A 22,934-nucleotide genomic window follows, 5' to 3' on the forward strand; every position below is an offset into this window, starting at 1 on the left:
AAATGGTGCACCAAGACCCTATATATCCTTCGATTTGCACGAAATTTAGCATAACGTATTGAATTGAGTCTAGAATGATGTCTGCCAATTTTCATGAAAATCGGTCCAGATTTCTATATAGCTCCCACATACATTTTCGTCCGATTTCATGTAAATGGTACACCAAAGTCGCTATATATCTTTTGATTTGCACGAAATTTGGCATAACGTATTGAATTGAGCCTAGAGTGATGTCTGCCTTGTTTCGTGAAAATCGGTCCAGATTTCAATATAGCTCCCTTTTATTATAGATTGATTTTAAGTAATTGAGGCACCAAGGAACCAATAGGAACAAAACGTTCTGAAATTAGTATAACCTAACCAGTGACAAGTTTGTTTGAAATCGCTTAATATTTGGATAGAGCTTCGATATATAGTTTCGCCCGATTTCAAGTAAATTGGGCATCATACTATTCATGTTAGTCAGATTGACATCAAATTTTGCACAACGTACAAAATTAAGCATAGAATTACGTAGTTGTGTTTTCTTGAAGTACAGACATAGCCCAATGGTTGACCTATTTATATTTGTTTGAAGTCGATTTACATACTTTATGGATAGATCTAGGTAGATTCACATATAGATAAATATCACATATTTTATTTCATCCAATTTCATGCTAGTAGTCTTGTTTAATATACCCATAGTGGTGAAGGGTATCATATAGTCGGCCCCGTCCGACTTTACTGCTTTCCTTACTGGTTTTTATATAAATTAACAATATACAGTTGGAATTTTAGAAAATGTTTAGAATAGTAGAAAGAGAACTAGAACTCTCTCATGGAAATATTGCTGAAATTTCAATAAATCTTTTATGAAGTAAAAATGTATATTGTGTGTGTTACACCACAATATTCTCATACAAGTAACTATTTAAAATATTATTTATTACATTTTAAAAGCCAACACAAATGGACGGATGTGGTTTTATATGTAATTAAAATATGTTTTTTTTTTTTTTTTTTTTTTTTTTTTTTTTTTTTTGAAAAATCAACCCCTTGCTAATTTAAATTGTACACATAATTTGTTTTGCATTTTCACATTTAAAAATAGATTTATTAAATACTAATTTTTGCATTTTCATTCATAATTTGTTGTTTTTGTCTCAAATGGTGACAACATCATCTATGCTGTCACATATTGCAAGAAAATCTATTACAAGGCCAAAGAAAATCTGTATGCACATTCGTCGATCATTTTTGATGATTTCAGATATTTTGCCAAGTTTTTTTTCAACATTTATGATAATAAATGCATAAATTTTTCAGTTACAAAAAAAAAACACGACAATAATCTTAGACAAGATTTTTTTTAATGTTTTTTTATTATTATTTATTTAAAAACTCATTTGCATGATGATCTCACAGTAACCTAAATTCAGTTCAAAAGAAAAAATGTATTTTTTTACGATCGATATGTAATTGTATGTATGTCGATTACGTTGTAGAATGTGTTTGAATGGATTTGATTTAAAATTTTTGATATATAAAATGACCTACGGACCACTTAATGCTCAATATAAAATGTTATACAGTGTTCCACGCAATATTTTGAAATAAAGGCGAACCTATTAATTTCGTCTTCAAATTTCCGATTTTAGGTCTTGTTTAATATTAGGCAATTTTAATTGCCTCAATTTCACACTTTGTAATTGAGAAAGTTGACGGGAAAGTAAACCCTTCACCTCTCTCGCCCACAAACTAACAATTGCTGTAAGTAAAATTCAAGAATATTTCCTTAAAATTGGGAGCAATTAACAAAAAAAGTAAAAACTTATAATACGTTTACATTTAACTGATTTCGTTAACCCAGTGGGTTTCAATTCTCAATTCCTTTGCATATATGTCAAATAAATCCTCATAAAGTAGGTTAACCCGGTAAAAAGTTCTAATGTATATGCCGTTTTATTTAGGTTCGGATCTATATTCCGAGTCTAAGCTTTATTTTGTGATATTTGACCGATTAGAGAAGTCAACAGCTCCTCTTTCTTACCCTGGCATCTTTTCTCGGTGTGATCATTTATGCTATAACGTGAATTTTACATAGAAAAGGCTGATTTGATCCACTGTATATTGACAGATCATTAGCAAAACAGCCCCTCTAATAAGTTGGCCAGATTTCCTTCCCGTGAGTTGTAATATTCGGCCATTAATTGTGGACATTGTTTGGCAATAGTAATACTAAATAATATCAGAATTGGTAGACCCATGTAAACATTTAGGTATAACTTCCACATCCGAGTCATTATAACAACATGATCGGTATTAATTTATCTTGGATCTTTTGTCAACAGACTTTTGTGTAAAAAATAAATTTTTTTATACAAAAGTCTGGGTCATTTGATCCGCCAAATATTGACCGATTTTTACCAAAACAGTCATGCGTATTCTATGGTCAGACCCGTTTCTCTGTATAATATTTCGTGTTCGCGACCGATCATTACGAAAAATTTACAAATTATAATGGACAGACGGACGGACACACATGCCTAAATCGACTCAGCTACACGAGATATTACGATCGGTATACTAAAAGGTGGGTTTAAGACCTAAATTTCGCGTCGTTACAAAATAATTTTTTATTCACAAGGAATCCGATATGCTAAATTATAGTGAGTTCGATGACAAAATTCGATTAAAAACCTAATAATACCGATAATAGCGATACACGTTTTGACCTCGTGGACCTATATAATTTTCCGCAAAAATTTACTTTCTAATATCCCGCAATACTCAATTGCAGTCATGAAATTCAGGGAATTCGACTAAAACATTTAAAATACCGTCAATGGGAGCTACACTCATATGGAGAATATGCCAAAACATGAACCTATATTCATAATTTTCTGTATATATGTTTGTCAGACTTCAATAACACTTTATACAAAATTACAATCACATTAGTGAGTAAATGCGGCTAAAGCATTGAGAATAACGAAAATGGATCGGTAATGGGTAGTATGGAAGCTATAAGAGTATGCAAGCTATATAAAGTTAACCGACTTTGATCATTTTTAGTAGGCACGTTACCAAACTCCTCTAAATTCCGAAATTTTGGCGTTATATGGGCTCTACTCTAAAAAGGGGACCAATATTGATAACTTTTGGTAGGTTAATTTTCTACCAAGTAAGAATCCGAAATATCAAATTGCACCAGAATAGGTGAAAAAACGTCCCCAAAAGCTTCAAAATACCGACTATTGAGGCCTATCGTTATATGAGGGCTACCCCGGAAACATTGGCCAATATTGATCACTATTGGCAGGGAGATTTTCTGCTCGATGAGAATCCGTAATATTATATTAGAAACAATTCTGTTGAAATAAATGCCCGAACTTCTCAAAATACCAATTTTTGGGAGGTACATAAAAAGTGGGTCATTATTGTTATCTATAGGAAGATTTGCTACCCAATGAGATTTGGTTTGTAAAGCGTGACCAAATCCCCAAATATATGATATTTGTGAGGCACCGTTATATAGGCCCCAAACTAAAACGTGGACCGATCTATACCATTTCCAATACCGAACACCCAATTTCCAATACCAAAAACTTATTTAAACTTTGCGAGCTCTATCGTAATTTCAACAGATAGAGGGGTATGGCTAAATCGTCAAAGACTCGTTTGTCCGATTGCATGTAATTTCACAGTGGAAATGTCAATATAGCTACCACATAAAATTTCGCTTCATTAGACTATAATTTATAACCCTTATATTATTATGTTCAATTTTTGTTAAAATCAAAAACAATGTAAACCAGTGTTGCTTTTTTGCATTTTGTGAAAGTTTAAATCAGAAAAAAATAAAAAATTTGGTCAAAACTTTCATTAAGATCATTGAAGATTATTAATGGAACAGCATGCATAAAATCACTTAAATTATAATGACAGGTGTTTTGTTTTAAACGTACTATAACCTGCAGAAGGTAAAGAACAGACATTGTGTCGTAAAGAATGTGCAAAAAAGTTCAGAGCTCCAATTTTGTACACATTTTATGTCTTCTTCAACTTTACGGTAATTATATACAAAGCAATTGCTTTGGGCTGCCATGTCATGGTTTTGTATACAAACTTTGGCCAAACGTTATCAACCGCATGTTAACAATTGTGTTTTAACCAAAAACTAAGCCAAAACAGTAACAGGTAACAAAGCTGAAAATAAACCGGTCACAAACAAATTTACCTCCTATCGGTTACCCTTACCCCCCACATTAAATCAACCAATTAAGTTAAGATCTTGCCATGCTTTACTTACCTCTTCATTACTTGTTGAGCAGAGCGCAAACGTGTTGCTTGTGTTTTTTTCTGGTAACATTTACCGAATTCCAAATGCTTAGCAATGACCTTGAACTAAGACTAAATACAAAACTTGGTTTTGTTTTTATTTTCTTGTTGCTTTTTTGTCTGTTTTTTTTTAGAATTTAGAAGAAGCCGCCCGCCATTATAACACTAACAAAGATATTCATAGTCAGCCAGCCAATAATTTCGATAACGAAATTTGAAAACGAAAAAAACTGGTTTTCACAAAACTTCCTTGAGTGTTCTGAAGCAGGGTTATGTGAAACAAGTTTAGGAGCCCCTCTGTTTATTTGTTTCAGTTGTCAAATGGAGTCGCATTCACTTTGAAATTTTGTAGAATTTTTTCCTTTGCTTGACTGTCAAAGGTGTGCCTAAAGCCACTTAATTTGATACAAATCTCTTTTGATGTCTAATGTAAATTTGTGAAAGATTTTGTGAATATGATTGAGATAATTTCATGATCGAATACAAGGTAATTGGGATTTTTTATTGAAGGTTTTATAATTTAATTTTATTTTTTGATTTGAACCTACACTAATTCAAGAATGTCTCTATAAAATTTCAAGTGATAATCACAACAATTCTTGAAAATATATCAAGCGCCGACTAATGTGCTTCTCAAACTTTAAACGCGTTTTTCTCGAAACAGTGTTTTTATGAATTTCGGCATGATAACTCAAAAACTAATAATTCAATCGGTTCCAAATTTTGACACGTTTATGAGTGAGTGGATAAATCCAATCGGTAAATATCTTCTTATGCTATTTCTAAAACCGTTGGAATTTTCAGATGAAAAATAAAGACTTTTCAGAAATTATTTTTCTTCTCATTTAAATCTTAAAATATTTATGCTCATTGAAAATCTTGAAAATCGAGATTGGACGGTTTCCTTAATGACAAAATATTTGTAATAGATTTGATTAAACCCTTCATGTATTGGCAATGTCCCGAACCAATATAACTCTATTTATACACTCAACTCCAAGGATAAGGAAGGTTTATAGATTTTAATAAGATCACAAATTGCCTTCATCGAAGTATTAGTCTAGATCCAGAATGACTTTCGACCAATTCTATTCCAGACAATGTTGACAAAATATTTCCTTCTGTCTGACTGTAGTGCACCATAACTCACGAAGTGTGTATGCGATTAGGTCTAACATTTGCACATCGAAATACTCCTTCCCAACATATATCAATTTCAATAAGGTACACTCCTTTTCGCACATAGGGGTAGGTGCCAGTGGATTGGAAAATATTTTTACCAAACCTATATCAATTTCCAAAACGGACCATTTTTATACCGTTTTTGGGGAATGTTCCCAACAAAGTTACAATTTTGAAGTCAATTGGAGTATTCAATCAATTCGAAATCCTTCTTCAGAGGCAAAAATCGAAAAACATAAAAATCTACTTTTGCGCTCGATTTCGTGTCCCTACATGTCCACTTTTCTAGTTCTGGTAATTTCAGCAGAAAGTTTGACATCAGTGATATTTGACGTACGACCATGTGTTGTGTTGTTTAAAGAGACTTAAAAAATAATTTGCCAAAAATTGCACATCATTCGAAGCGGATTATTACGACAAGAGTGGCGTGGTGGACTTAAAAAATATATGGCGATGAAGCTCCATCGATTATAAACGTACTTAGTACTGTTTGACGCAAGACCATATGATGTGTTCTCCAAAAAAGGCAATTGAGCCACAGAGTCGAGAGATAACCCAAAATGGTGCGGAATATTCATAATTTTCAAGATTTGAATTATGATTTTTTGAAATTCTTACATTTTAGATATATTGCGTATTTGGTAATATTACTGATAATAACCTGAGGAATATTTTTATATACTCCACCACAGTGTGAAGGATATATTAATTTTGTTATTCCGTTTGTAACTCATCGAAATATTTATTTCCGACCCTATAAAGTATACATATTCTTGATCAAAGTAAAATTCTAAGACGATCTAGCCATGCCCGTTTAGGCATAGCACCCATATAAGGACATCCCCCAATTTTCGGTATTTTCAACCGAATTCGCTGAAATTTCGTACATTGGGTTCTTTTTGGGTACCAAATTTCTCCACCAAAAATTGTAGATATAGGTCTACTTTTTCTTGTAGCCCACATAAAACGGTACCCCCAATTGTTAGTACTTTCGGAATTTTGGTTGCATTTTTCGATATCGAACCTAACGATAATGAAATATATCGGCCAGCATTTAGGCATCTCCGCCGTATAAAAACTGAAATGTTGGGTTCGAAATTGGCATATATCGGTCATTAATTAGCCATAACTATCATATAATGATAACCCCAAATATTCGCTAATTCCTACACTATGTAATTAATATTGGTCCCCTTAATTGCAATAGTTTGAGGATTTTATATTGTACCATGCGTTAGCAGCATCAGTTCACGTTTTAGGGTTTTTAGATTTTAGGAAAAAATTCCCATTCAAAAATGCTGGAATTTGTATTTTATGTACATAATGGTTCACTTAAATCGGGTTGTAGAATTATCGGTATAGGCCTACTTTTTGGTATGTTCCCTATATTTTCATTGCAAGTATCTGTCAGTATACCTATGGTGGAGGGTATCTAAAGTTCCGCACGGCCGAACTTATCGTTTTTTTACTTGTTATCTTTAATTTTAACCCACAATTGATTCGATAAAGGGGTATTTTCGGTCCATTATTCCAGAAATGATTGAAAAATCATTTAAAATGGTCTTAAATATTCTATTTACTATAAGTCTCTCAAAATTCAAAATTTAGCCAAAACATCAACAGTTTCCAAAACATTAAAATTTATTTTAGGGTTAAAACCGCATTTATACCAAGTTTGTTCGAATCTTTCCCACAATATGCCGTTTTAGATGGATGGTACTAAAGACAATAATATTTTCCATCAAGTTTTAGTCACCGGTCAAGAGAAATGTGTATATATTTCCTATGAAATACAAAATTCTTTATAATTTTTGATTATTTCATTACTGGTTTCTACTTCTCTTATATTCCGAGCCTACCTTGTTGTCCAATATTTAATACTGCTTTTTTAACCTTTAGGTACAGGAGATTTATAAATCCACCAATGTCCAATACTTTGCATACAAAAATTCTCTGAAAATCAATACCTTCTGTGTCATTTCAACACAAATTTATTTCCTTTGACATCGAATTCATCAATTCCCATAAAAAATAGTCCACATCGGCCACAATAATTAATGATAGTTTTCAGTTACTACGGCATTATGCATTTTTCATCCAAAGCTATTGAACTGTAAATGTTCGGTTCTAATATTTTTCTTTTTGTTGTTGATACGCTGTACCACTTAATAATAACGATTCGAAAAAAAATATATTACATAGTTGGAATCTTGCGCTGTCACAAACATTTTACGATACAAGAACTAAAATCAAAACAACATGACACGTTGAGAAACAAAAAAGTCAACAATGAAAAATAATGCAAAGAATAAACAGAAAACACAGAGAAAAGCCGCTTAAAGTGGCAAATGAAAAATGATTAAATCTTAGCGCAGACTGAACGTAAAGTAACGTTATGAGCGTAGGTTGTTTGGTCGACAATGTGGGCAACATTCGGCCCTTGATCTTGACGTTACGTTAGGTTTAACAAGAATTTTTGTGTGTCACTAGAACGAGAGAAAATGCAATAAGTGCTTTATTTTCTGGCTTCCTAAATGCAGTTTCATATCGCTTAACTGAAAACAATTATAGATAAGTGGTGTTGTAAAGTGGAAATTCTGAATTGTTTTAAAATTTACAAAATGTGCAACTTAATGGATATCGGTTTAAAGTCTTAAAACTGGATATTTAGTAAAGAAATATTAACTGTTTATTTCATGGAAATCCCTTTAAATTACAACACACAATAACCCACGAAGTGAATAACGGATTTGGTCTAACTATTCCATATGGTAGTATTTCTTACAAATTTAGATAAAGTTCGAAGTTAGAGCTTATGTGCACACTTCTTCTAAAAACTAAATGTAAAAAATTTGCGCATCAAACTATGGGATTTGAACTTAATTTACCCATATGCATATTTTCACCAAACCTAATTGAATTCGAAAATTATGTCTATCGTCTTCTGAACTTCCACCATAAATGGTCAATATTTTGATAAAAAATGTGTATATATAGACCTCATGGATAATCTCATATTATCCACACTTGGAACAACTTAATATTTATATTAAGCATATCCTCACCTGCAAATGATCACTATTTTGTAATACTACATTCGAAATCGTTTAAGGGGACCCCCCCATTCTCGGGGTCAAAATTTTTGTTGACTTAATTCCAATCTATACTAATTCAAGAATGTCCCTGCAAAATTTCAAGTGAAAATCTCAAGAACTCTTGAAGATATAGCCAATTTATTGTGTCAGCATCAAGTGACGGCTGAAGGGCTTCTCAAACTTTAAACACGTTTTTCTCTAAACATTTTTTTGCGAATGGCGGGCACGATAACTCAAAAACTAATAACCCAATCGATTTCAAATTTTTACACGTTTCTCTGTGAGTGTATAGCTATCGTATGAACTTGGATAAAGCCAATCGGTGAAAATCTTCCTTATTTTTTACCTAGGTTTTTGGTAAAAAATGGGCGATTTTCCAAAAATATTTTTTCAAAGGTCTGCCATTTTGTTAATTTTAGAGCGAAGTCAATAATCCTAGTTCATACGAGAGCCAGACATGTACTCTTTCTAACACCGTTGGAATTTTCGGATTCCGATGTTCCAGTGAGGAGTTATCATGCCCGCCATCAAAAATAAGGAATTTTCTTTGATCACAAAAAACAACAACAAACATTTTTTGTAAATTATTTTTCTTTCTTTTTAAATCTTCAAATATATATGTGCAAAGTTACAAACCTTAACATGCATTGGTATTCATTTACCAGCCCATTTAAAATCTTAAAAATAAAAAATCGAGAATGGGGGGGGGGGGTTCCCTTAAAACGTCGTTTAGCCATATATCGGTTATAATAAGGGAATCCAAAAGTCCCGATCCTTGGTCGCCGGTCCCTTGGTCGTCGTGATAAACAATTTCGTTTGTAACAAATTGAGGGAAGGTACTGACTCCATAAATCTCGTAAGGGCTATAAGATGGGTCAGAGCTCGATATATGTAAGATAGAGCATTCTTTATTTCGCAATGTCAATACTTCTCGGATATTTGGTACATACGAGGACCCCTATATATTTTTCTCGCTTAATTATGCAAATGAGATTATTTATCATCAATACAGATCAATACAGCACAATTTGTACAGTCTTTAATGCCCTCATAACTATTGTGATTAGGACACGTCCAAATCATGGTTTTTGAGCGCTTCTATAGTACCTTCTTGTGTAGGAAATCGTTGACCACGCATGTTGTGTGGAAATAAAATGTAGCCATTGGACGCAAAATCGGTCTGTATGGAGGATGACCTATTAATTTCACGCTTTGGCCGGCAAAAAGACGCTGATTTGACCTAACGTGTTCGTTTATCGTTTTTCTCGGAAGACTTCAGGTGTACGACACAGGAAATAAGCGACCATTTGTTTCGGACGGCATCGTCCACAAACAAAATTCGGTGGATTAACCCGACTTCGAAGACCCACACGGTGAAATAATGGCTTATTTCGGGTTCATCTGCATATATCCACCATCCGCCACCTGTGACGATCTTATAAACATAGTTCCGAGATTGTATTTTAAGAAAATTTCTTTCGATTGCGGTTTGGATCTTCAAATAACTGAAAATATTTACGAGAATTGTTTTCGTAATAATAAGTTTACTATGATAGTTTTCTAATATTTGGATCGAAATCGGGCCAGAATGTGTCAAACATCCCAATGAAAAATTCAGATATTGCCAGGAACATATATCTTAGTCGAAGTACAGATCCATGTTTTGGAATGCTCTCGTATTTTAAATCAATACCAATGCTTGTTAAGGCGGGCATGATAACTCCTCACTGGAACGTCGGTATCCGAAAATTCCCACGGTGTTAGCTCTCGTATGATTTTTTTTTTTTTTTTTTTTTTTTTGAAAATTATTTTTGGAAACTTCCTTATCTTCCCCGATTGGATTTATCCTAGTTCTTACAATAGCTACACACTCACAGAGAAACGTGTAAAAACTTGGAATCGATTCGGTTATTAGTTTTTGAGTTATCGTGCCCGCCATTCGCAAAACCAATGTTTAGAGAATATCGCGTTTAAAGTTTGAGAAGCCCTTCAGCCGTCAATTGATGCTGACACAACAAATCGGCTATATCTTCAAGAGTTCTTGTGATTTTCACTTGAAAATTTTGTAGGGACATTCTTGAATTAGTGTAGATTCGAATTGAATCAAAAAAAAATTTACGCCAAAATTGGGGGACCTTAAGCATTATGAAGGCCGAAGCCGCATATTCTAAGCAAAATGGGTACAATTTTAGGATATATGCCCCCAGAAAGTATATCCTCCCAGAATTTTTTTTAAATACTTCATTGTTTTGAAATAGAAGTCCATCGATATTTTAGGCTGTAATTCTGAAGTTCGATTAAGGAGACCCTATATTTAAACAGAGCCCTCACGTAAAGATCATGCAAAATTTTTAGAACGAAGTGAAAAATTTTAAAATTGAACAGAAACAAATAGTTTTAGGTATGATGAAAGTCCAAGCCGATTTTTCCAAACAAAGTGGTTTTAATTTTAGGTTACATGTTCTCAGAAGTTATTATTCTCCCAAAAATGTTCTTATATTGTTATTTATTTATTTATTTTTTTAATAGTGCTCCAGCCTCTTTTTAGGAATTTTCGAGGTCCCAATCGTATTTTGAATCGAATGGCGGTAATTCGATATTTCGATTTCCTGTAGCCTAGGAAATTTGTCAATACCTCATATTCACGCCCCATAAAATATTCAGCTTTATATATCCCACCGATGTAGTTCCTCTTCGACATATTGAGCTATTTGACGGCAAATACATCCTCACAGAAAATGTTTGATATGTTTGTTATTAAACTTTTGGTTCCTCATGGTGGACGGTATAAAAAGTTCGGCGAAATCGAAATTAACGTTTTTTTTTATACCCTCCACCATAGTATGGAGGGTATATTAATTTTGTCATTCCGTTTGTAACTCATCGAAATATTCATTTCCGACCCTATAAAGTATATATATTCTTTATCAGGGTAAAATTCTAAGACGATCTAGCCACGTCCGTCCGTGCGTCCGTCTGTCCGTCCGTTTGTTGTAATCACGCTATCTTCTAAAGTAATTGAGATAGGATGCTGAAATTTTGCATAGGGTTGTCTTTTGTCGACAGGCAGGTCAAGTTCGAAGATGGGATATATCGGTCCACGTTTAGACATAGCTCCCATATAACAGTACCCCCCTATTTTCGGGTTCTTGGGCGCATTTTTCAACCGAATACCCTGAAATTTGGTACATTGGGTTCTTATTGGGTACTTAATGTCCCCACAAAAAATTAAAAATATAGGTCCACTTTTTCTGGTAGCCCCCATATAACGGTATCTCCTAATTCTAAGTATTTTGGGGTTTTTATCGTATTTTTCCAACGAATTGGCTGTAATTTAGTATTTCGAGTTCTTAATAGGTACCAAATCTCTCCACAAAAAATTATAAATATAGGTGAGTTTTTTCGGATATCCCCCATATAAGGGTACCCCCCAATTTTCGGTATTTTGGGGCTCTTGAGGGCGTTTTTCAACCGAATACGCTGAAATTTGCTACATTGGGTTCTTAATAGGTTCCAAATATCTCCAAAAAAAATTATGAATATAGGTCCATTTTTTCGGATATCCCCCATATACGGATACCCCCCAAATTTCGGTATTTGGAGGTTCTTGAGCGCATTTATCAACCGAATTTGCTGCAATTTGGTATTTTGTAGTAGTATATGGTAACAAATCTACCCTACCAAAAATTATTAATATTCGCCCCCCCCCCTTTTTTGGGGTAGTCCCCATATAACCCCCTTTTTATTTTATATTAAAATAGCTAGCCCCTGATTGGAAGTTCCAGAAATTGAACTAAGTTTGAAAGAAATAATAAGATGGGCAATGTTCGGATGAAATCTAAATTTTCTGATACGGATTTGGTCCAAAGAAACATGGGGTCTAGAACCAATATTTCGATGAGGCACATTTTCACCGTGTTAAAGTGTATACACCCTCATTAGGGTATAATTATCCTTTACAATTTTCTAAAATTTGTATTATGGTTTACATAATCCGTTTTTAGAAATGTCGATATAGGTCCACTTTTTGGTATGTTCCCTATATTTTCATTTCTAGTACCTGTCAATATATCTATGGTGGAGGGTATCATTAACTTCAGACTACACAGAAACACTCCTCACGTCCCATAGAGCATGTACATACAATTTGGTCCAAATCGGTGCAGTAGTTTTTAAGTTTATCGATCACGAACATACACGTAATTTTTATATATATATATAGAGATTTAAATTAATTTTACTTCAATTTGATAAATTATTCTTTTTTCGTTTGACTCCCACGCGTATTTTACGAAAACAGGTTATGTATGACTCGGTGTCGGAATACTTAGCGTCGGCACACGCCGATTAAGCGTCCAATCTCTAATCGGGCAAAACACAAAGAAGCTATATATCGCGCCATCTGTCGGATGAACTTAAAATTAAACACAAAAACACTACGCACGCCCCATAGGACATATACGTAAAGTTTGGTCAAAATCGGTGCATTAGTTCTTGAATTATAGTGAAAAACCACAAAAAAACTAAATATTGTATCATCTGTCGGATGAACTTCAAACTACACAGAAACACTCCTCACGTCCCATAGAGCATGTATATACAATTTGGTCCAAATCGGTGAAGTAGTTTTTGAGTTTATCGATCACGAACATACACGTAATTTTTATATATATAGAGATAGAGATAGAGATTTTAAAAAATGAAACCTAGGAAATCTAAACTATGCCATATCTTCCATCACACACTGATTTGTATATTTCCTTACATGATTTAATCCTTTACATATAAAGCGAAACAAACTGTTGGACACATCGGTCCCCGAAATAAATCCCACCCAAATTCTCCCTCCTGAAAATCATATATATATGACAAAAAATCCAAATATCAATGCCAACTCTGTGTGGCAATAAAGAAATCTAACATTCGTATATCAACGTCTGTTACATCAAATCTTTGCAAATGGATGCAAACACACAAGGAAAACAAACATCATTTTCCTGTGTCATTAATCATCCCAACAAAAATACCACTCAAAGAAGATGTAACCCATAACTGATCAAGACTTTGTTTTCCATTCCTACTACATAATACAGTTATATTATAAAGAGAATATGCTAAATTCAAAAAAAAACTACAACAACACTTACTTGCAACAGAGCTATGACCAATTGTATGGGACCACAGCGTACAACAACGGTACCAATTGTTGTTGCACGTAATCCTTGCATTGATGATGAAGTTCCACTGGCGATGCTGTCATTTTGTGATATTTGTGGCATTAATTGATTACTGCCACCAGAGGTGCCTCCACCACCACCTCCTCCTTGGCCACTTGGTGTGGGTGATGGTGCTGCCGAAGATGGAGGATAGTGACGCGACGGAGTCTGTGATATATTCGAGCCGGAATACAAAGATGACATTGACGAATCCAATGTCCGATGACGTTCCATTGTTGTTGTTGTTGATGTTACTTTTGACTATTTTATTTTTTGTTTGTTTTATTTTATTTAATATTTACAATTTGCTGCGTGCGTAGGTGCTTTGTTTTGTTGATAATTATTCTTCTTTTCTACCAATGATTGATGATGCAATTGTATTTCTGTGTTCCTTATTAGTTCGTTGTTGGTTGTTTGGTTGGTGCACTTCGTCGTTTATGTGAACATTTAATTTTAATTTATTTTATATTTTTTGCAGCCAATTTATATACATTTTTTCTAAAAATGTAAAGTTTTAAATATTTAATTAAAATAGTTTTAATAAATTTTAATAAGGCTGAAATATTTTTCTATTGACCAGGACTACCACCAACACTATTTATTTGGGTATCATGAGATTTGCGTAAATTTTGGTAGATATTGATATTTTGTTATAGTGTCATGGAATAGACTTCATACACTTGAAACCCCATAAAGTATATCTACCTGTTAAAAATAAAAATCTATGTCGATTTGACAACCTCCTTCTGCCTATTGAATTTACTTAAGTGCTCGCAATATGGAAGATAGAGCATTAAAATTTTCCAAATATATAGCTATTACAAATGGGATATGTCGTCCACATTTTGCTCCCATATAACGTTGCCGTCCATTTTGAGTCATTTTTAATATTTTTAGCTGAATTTTCAAACCGAAGTGCCTGTAATTTGTCATTCCGGGTTCTTGTGGAAAATGTTCATGTTTTGGCATGTCCTCCATATACAGGTCCCGTCCAATTTTAAGTATTATGTCGGTACTATACACATTTTTCAAACAAAGTAACTGTAAATTTGCAGTTCGGGTTCTTGGAGGGTAAAAAATCCCCGCAGAGAATTTTCATTTAAGTCTATTTGTATTCGTATAGTGAAGGCCCTAGCCGAATTTTCCAACCAAATTAATTATTTGTAATTGGGGAGGGGGAAAATATCTTGGAAAACAAATTGCAGTGTTTGTTCGTGTTTTGGTATACTCCATATAATGCTCCCAACAGATTTTACGTATTTTGGACGAGTGCCTTACGCTGAATGGTGAAACAAGTTCGGCCTAGTTGAAATTAAATCTATTTTTTACTTATAGGTATTTTGAATGGCTTTGGAAGTATTTGGAGAGCCTAGCTGCCTTAGAAGCTGTGATTTGTCATTAAAGGTAATAACTATAAAGGTAAATATGGATATATACCCCAATATATCGGTTCCATCGGATTATTGGATAGTTTGAAAACGTTTCTGTTGAGTATAATAAAGTTATTATTTTTTCCAGACTTACTGACTCCTGGGTATGGCAAATGCCAAATGCATATTAATTACATTTAAAGATATGAATATGAGTTTCAATTACCAAAAATGGCGATTTTTACCCAAAAAGTGGATAAATCGTATACGTTTCCTGCGGGAATTCCTCAAAATATCATGATGCAGCCTTGCCTTACTATCAGAATACCAAAATAAAATTAACATTTAAGATGTTATGTAGAACATGGAGTTCTGCTGTCGACCTTATGGTTTTCCATAGGAAAGAAAATTTACAAAAGAAGGACTCTAGAAGAAGACCCTCAGGACTTGTGGTCCAATATGGATGAAGGGCTTTTGGTCTTATGTGAAATATAAAATTCTCGCCTTCTACAAAAAATATATATTCTGGTTCTTTACATAAGATGAACCCCTACTTATTCTCTATAACAGAGAAAAGCCTTAGGATATACTACCTTCTGATCGATAATAGAAGCCCTTTTGCTATTTTATAGAAAACATTTTTAACTTCTAAAGAAGAAAATTCTTCTGGCCTTCTATAGAAAAATAACTTCTAATCATTTGTAGAAGAAGCCTTCTGATCTTCCATAGAAGAAAACCTGCTGGTCTTATTTAACTTCTCCAATTAAAAAAAAAATATTTTTATAAATGAATTAAATATTTTAAGGTGATACTTTAGCTTTATAGCTACGATTTCGTGTGTCCGTGTGTTTGTCCTTCGGTTAAAATCACAACAGAGCTTGTAATATTCTAGATAAAGCCTTGATTGATGTTACTTCTAGGAAATCGGTCCACTTTTTAGAGTAATAACACCCATCTATTAAATTTTAATAGTTTGAGGCTTCTGGGCACGTTTTCCAACAGAATCAGTTGTAATTTTATTGCTCACTGGATAGGTAAGGTTTCTACTAAAAATTGTCAACATTGATCCACTTTTTAGGGCAGTACTGACTGACGTAATAATCAATATTTTTAATGTAGCCACTACAAAATGATGCCTCCAAAATTTCACTATAGAAAATCTCCCTACCAAAGATTATAAATATTTAATTAGGATCCATATAGGTAGCCTTTACGTCCCGGTCTAATTTTAAAACTTTTTACTTGGTAGGATTCATTTCTATCGGAACGTATAGACAGAACGAATTATTTTTGTATAATTAGCTATAGCTTATTTGAAAATAAGTAATAATTCATAGAATGTATTATTATCTGATATAATATGTAACGTATTTTATGTGAAATTAAATTTTCATCTCCAAACATTCTGGTTCTTACTGGTGGTAGTAGAGTGTCATTTGATTTGAAAAAATTATTTCAGCCTTAGATAAAATAATTGAAGTTCATATTTATATTTATTTCAAATCATTTAAATTTTTATTTAATAATCGTTATAATTAAATTATTATGTTTATTGTAATTGCATTAGATATTTCAATATGTATTGTAATTAATTTTCTTAAGATACACTTTCACAATTTCGCTTGCATTTAATTAAATTATCGATGTCTGTAAAAGAAAATTATTTTCTTGATGTTTTTTCTAATTTAACTAAATTATTTATTTAAGTAGAAGCAGCTGTCGCCGCTGCTAAAGATATCTTTATTTGTTTGGTTGTTTGATTTATACACACATTCTTGTTTTGTTTTTTATTTTTATTTGTGTTTTGTTTTTTAAATGAATCCACTTTTTTGTTTATGCACGAATTAAGGATGAAGATTTTTTTTGGCAATGTTTGGTGCTGATTTCATATATGACAATAACGCATACACACACTTATTTCTATATGGAAATTTAGTTTTGTTCACAATTTTTTAATGATCCACCTTTCATAAATTTGTTTGAAATACCATTTATGCATATTTTTTATTTATTTTTTTAATTATACCATTTCGTATTTTTTTTTTTTTTGAGAATTTTTTATTTATTTTTAAATATTTACTTTTTAATTTTGTTTTTTTTTAACAAAAAGTCGTTAGTGAGAATAAAACCAAAATATGTCGCTTTTAAAATTTGTAATTTTTCGTTAAACAATTTTACTAAACAAAAAAATTTAATTTCGCTTAAATTATTTTAAATATTTTGTTAGTTTCTCAAATGCTCGCACCGTCGTTGCTCTCGTACGTCTAACCGGCCATACGGAACTCAATCTAACTCACAACCGATTCGTTGCGATTTCGAGACAGACCATCGATCGTTTTGTTCTCATCGAAAAAATGGGGCTGATGGTCGACTAATGGGAGATGTTTGGGGTCGTTGTAGTTGTTGTTGGTCTGCTATTTGGGTTTACGTGAAACGGTATGACTTCATACTCTGTTTTATTTTTTTTCTATTTTACAAAAACAACAAATCATATAAACTGAATTTAATAGTACAACAACGCGTATAGAGAAATCTACATACCAATATACATGCATATGTATGTATGTACGTGGAAACTCTCAATGAAGAGATACATTTGAATATTTTATAGCAAAATATTCATTAGACTAGCAGTAAAAAAACTAGACAAATTTTTTATAGCATTCATCAGCAACCACAACAACAACAATTACACACAGGAGAGCCGACACGCTGTTCATTGTTTATGTGAGAAAAAATATTATTTTTGTTGTTCTTTCTTGAACATTGTTGCTATTGCCCATGGCTATAAGCCAATTTATTGTTGTATGTTGCGTATCGAGATGGACGCGTACTCAAATCACTGAAGAAGAACCGCGTTGAACTAGTTGAGTTGAATGAAGAGCGCAATTGAAAATCAAAAGATGATGAGAATGAATCTCAATATTTTGCACACCATTTTACACACTATATGTGTTCCTCTATATAGAGAAAAGTTTTAGGTCTTCTACAGCGTCTATAGAAGAACTACTGTTGGCTTTCTATAGAAAAAGACCTTAAACTAGAATTGTGCAGAGAGAAAATGATCGGAGAGAAAATGAGAAACCGCCATATTAAACGATTTACTAAAAGAGAACATAGAGAACGAGCTTAATGTAAACCAGGGCACCAGTACCTATGCATGCACAGGGCTACCTTAAACTGAAATGTCCCTATTGTAGCATCGGTCGTTGTGGTTTTTTATGGAAGCAGGTCATATGGATTTGCAAGTATGAAGACCTTATGATATTCCAAATCAGACAACCTATACCTGAGGTCCTTTATTTTTTGAAGATTTGTTAATACATTTTGGTCCTCTACAGATGAGATTATATTTAGGTCTTCTAAATAGAAGACAAACTAGTGTTGATGTGTGCTTCTAGGAATATTCGAACATCAGTTAGCCTTTTCTCACGATTCTACAGACTACCGGCTCTCCGCTAGAAGAAGTCTTTCTGGTACAGAATTTTAGGTTTACTATATAACATGTGGTTGTGGTATCTACCTTCTGACATTCCATAAAAGAAGACCTCGTTTTATTGTCCAAATGAATGACATCAGGTAATCGTATTTTCTATAGAAAATGACCTCCTGATCTTCTATAGAAAAATAACTTATTCTTCAGGAAAATACCTTCTATTCTGGTCTTCTCTGCTGGTATTCTAAAGACCTTCTGGTCTTCTAAAGATGAATAGCATTTTGTCTTCTATATAAGATGACCTACTGGTCTTCTATAAAAGAAGGCGTTCTTGTCTTCTACAGAAGATGACCTTCTGGTCTTCTATAGAGGATAACCTTTTTGTCTTTTATAGAGGATAAACTGTTTGTCTTCTATAGAGAAAGATCTACTGGTCTTCAATAGAAGAAGACGTTCTGGTCTTTTGTAAGAGGAACACTTCTGGAATTTTTAAGAAAACTTCCTGGTGTCCTTTAGAAGACCTTCTGGTCTTTTCTAAAAGAAGGCCTCCTAGTATTTTTAAGAAGAAGACATTCTGGCATTCTATTCTATGAAGAAGACTTTCTTGTCTCCTACAGAAGACGACCTTCAGGTAAAAGACCTTCTATGGTAGAAGACCTTCTGGTCTTCTATGGAAGAAGACCTTCTGATTTTCAGTAGAAGAAGTCCTTTTGATATTCTACAGAAGGATACCTTTTGGTCTTCTATAGAAGAAGAAAACTTCCTGTCTACCTTAGAAGAAGAAAATCTTCCGGTATAAGACCTTCTATAATAAGACCTTCTATAGAAAATAAGACCTTCTATAGAAAAATACCTTCTAATCTTCTACAGAAGAAGACCTTTTGGTCTCCTGTAGAAGAAGAAAACATTCCTACCTCTCATGGAAGAAAACCTTCCGGTAAAAGAATTCCTTCTGTTCTTCTACAGAAGAAGGCCTTCTTGTCTTCTACAGAAGAAAACCTTTTGGTCTTCTATAGAAGGAGAAAACCTTCCTAACTTCTATTGAAGAAGAAAACTTTCCGGTATTCTATAGAAGAAGACCTCCTGGTCTTCTATAGATAAAAACGTTCTGATCTTCTATAGAAGTCGAAAACCTTCCGGTATTTTATAAAAGGCCTTCATGTCTTCGATACAGGAAGACCTTCTGGTGTTCGATACAGGAAAAATATTCTTCTATAGAAGAAGGTCTTCTGGTCTTCTATAGAAGAAGATCTTCTGGACATCTATAGAAGAAGTCCTTATGGTATTTTATAGAAGAATACCTTAATGTCTTCTATAAGAGAATAACTTCTAGTCGTTTATGGTAGAAGAAAACCTTCTGGTATTATATGGAATACATACATTCTGATCTTCTACAGAGGAAAACCTTCTGGCCTTCTACAAAAGAAAATATTCTTGTCTTTTAAAATGGAATACCTTCTAGCCTTCTACATAAGTAGACCCTTGTGTCTTCTACAAAATAAGATCTTCTGGTCTTCTACTGAAGAAGACTTTTCACAAAAAGATCCCTTGGCCTCCTCTAAAAGAATACCTTATTGTGTTTTATAGAAGTATGCCTTCTGGAATTCTACAGAAAATAATTTCAGACCTTCATGGACAAAGATCTTCTGATCGTCTACAAAAGAAGACCTTTGATCATCTGGTCGTTTTATAGTAGAATAATTTCTGATAGATTTAAGAAGAAGTTTTCTTTTTTTAAGGAGTAGAGGTCTATCTTGTAATTTGTTTATTCTCTATGCAATCTTCCCAAACCACTGTCCATTTACATTCAAAACGCCAACCAAAAAAAATTACTAGCGGCATATTCATGATTCGTGATGAGCACTATTTTACTCTTTTTTTCATTGTAGCATTTGTTTTTTTTTCTGATTCTCCTCCTTTTTTCTCGAACTTCTTTATTCCCCATCCAATAGATGTGGATGGTCTATATTTAACGCACGCACAGCTACTTAACTTCATTTCATCGTTGTCTATTTTATGGCTTTCGGGTTTTGAGATCGCAATCGAAAAAACTACAACAATAACAATAATACCAAAATTATACATAAACAAATGAAACATTTGTTATTGTTGTTGTTTTGCATAATAAGAAGAACTGAACTGAAATTATGCAAAAACACAAAAATATATTTCGATTTTGGTTTTCTTTTGTGTGTGCGATCTTTCAGATTTGTTTATTTGCCTTTTTTGTCTGTGTATATGTATAATATGTGTGTTTTATGTGCTTCTTTGCGATCGTAAAACTACAAAATAATTTGCATTTTCACAATAGAGTATAGCAGAGACGTAGAATGGACAGGATGTGGAGTTTGTTAATGGGTTCCCATACAAGAGGCAAGAAATCGTGGATAGGCCCAAGAAGCAAAAGGTATACCGTAAGATTGTCTAGCATTCTGTATAGAAAATTTTACAGATCTTCCGACGTTCTTTGTTCAATTTTAACATATGTATATTGTTAATAAATCATCTGTTTTATATATAGGATGATTTCTATATACATGAAGTCCTTTCGACATACTGCACATACATACACCCTAACGATCCTTATCCTCATATCAATTACAAATAGCCCTTCATTGCCACGCTCCTGCTCTGCTCATGACTAACATTACAAATAATGAAAAGAAAATTGTTAAAGACAAGAAAAAATGAAAAACATCACAGTGTCTTTACAAAAATACTCGCTGTCCGCTGCTGCACTCTGTTAAAATTCCTTAAGACGCCAGACGTTTGGCAGTGGTGTTTTAGAGTACAACTGTTCGTTCTGTTGATCGAATGTGAATAGAAAATTGTTCATACAAACAAACACACACATTCTATGTAAGTAAATATAAATATGTGTGTAGATCTGCACGAGTAATCAATGATCGGTGACGGCAGCAGCTTGCACTATATATGTATATACACACAATTATCATTAAAGGTTTAACACAATTTGTTTGTCTATCTGTCTGGTGGTGGGCCTGTTTCTTCATTACAAAAACAACAACAATAAACAGAGAAATGTAAGCAAATAGAAATTATTGCACACAGAAAACAGCCAGACTTTACGAAATCATAGAATATTGAAAAAACACAACAATTGTTCAACTGAAAATTGTTTGCCAAAATTGTGTAATATTTCTATAAATACAAAAACATAATTTATTGAATAATTGTTAATATATTCTGTGTGTGTGTGTATTTATACTTTTGCAATAAAGGGACACAATCACTTACTGGTGCTGGGCGGGTGTCAAAATTAAAATTGAAATGTTTCAAAACTTTTAAAAATACTGCGATTATTAAAATAGTTCAATAATTCCAATATGGAAAAAAAATCTTTGTAAAGTTTGGCTATTTTTATTTCGAATGTAACGAATGCAATGAATGCAAAATTCCCTAAAATGATTACTATCGATGAATAACATATGGATTGACAATATGACGACATTGATTTGAAAGATAATTTTAAATTTTTAAGAGGTATTTTAAACTGACCTTTTACTTTTTTAACATGGAGTACGAAACTTTAGTGGTTTGGGTAGCAGTATGGCGTATGCGTAACAATGGCACTTATACGTCGGGTGTCCTTTAAATTTAAACAGACTAATCTATCTACAATCTGTATTGTTAAATGTGTTATTACTGAAAATATTTAGACTTTAATCAGTAATAAACACATTAAAATAAAAGAAAACATTTCATATAAAGTAATTTTTATGTAGTCTTGAAATTGATATATCGGCATTAATGTCACGACAAAACATTTTTGAAAAATGCACATAAAAATATTTATGAAAATATTCTACCAATGTTATAACCCACCGGCAACAACATTGTTTCGGAGCTTGTAACACCACGAAATATTGCTTCAAGACCCACATTTTAGTATATCATCATAACTCGACTAACTGAATCGATCTAGCCATGCATGTCCGCCTGTCCATTATAATTTGTAAACAAGAACAGATCGAAGTTAAACAGGTTCGACTCCTTTTTTTTCTTTTTTGGTTAAGATCTGTTAATATTTCTGTATGTTTTTTCTGGTCGCTCCACGGCACATACAAATAGATCTGGCCAATGAATAAGCATGGTTGTTTTGATATTTAGCGGGGCAAATGTAGCAAGACCACTATCAGAGAAGTGGTTATATGGTTGCATATCCTCGGATGTGGGACTTAAAATAAAATAAAATATTTCTAGGAATTTACGTGTTCTTATATTATGTAGTAGGAGGCGCAAACGTCGCGCTGATGGCTATGTAATTATGCATGAAGTTCCTGATATGGTC

At 33.1% G+C, this 22,934-nt stretch overlaps 1 protein-coding gene across 1 annotated transcript in view; it reads right to left on the reverse strand.

The window, feature by feature from the left end:
* Nucleotides 1–14,057, reverse strand: part of LOC133332059 (titin) — a 139,275-nt gene extending 125,218 nt beyond the window's left edge. The window contains exon 1 of the mRNA XM_061540440.1: nt 13,748–14,057. Within this exon, the coding sequence (XP_061396424.1) occupies nt 13,748–14,050 (303 nt within the window). The 5' untranslated portion in view covers nt 14,051–14,057. The remainder of the gene's footprint in view (nt 1–13,747) is intronic.
* Between the last annotated feature and the right edge of the window lie 8,877 nt (nt 14,058–22,934).

This window comes from Musca vetustissima, unplaced genomic scaffold, assembly GCF_032173495.1.
Source record: "Musca vetustissima isolate MV318-11 ecotype Yass unplaced genomic scaffold, APGP_CSIRO_Mvet_v1 utg1998, whole genome shotgun sequence".
Lineage (NCBI taxonomy): Eukaryota > Metazoa > Arthropoda > Insecta > Diptera > Muscidae > Musca > Musca vetustissima.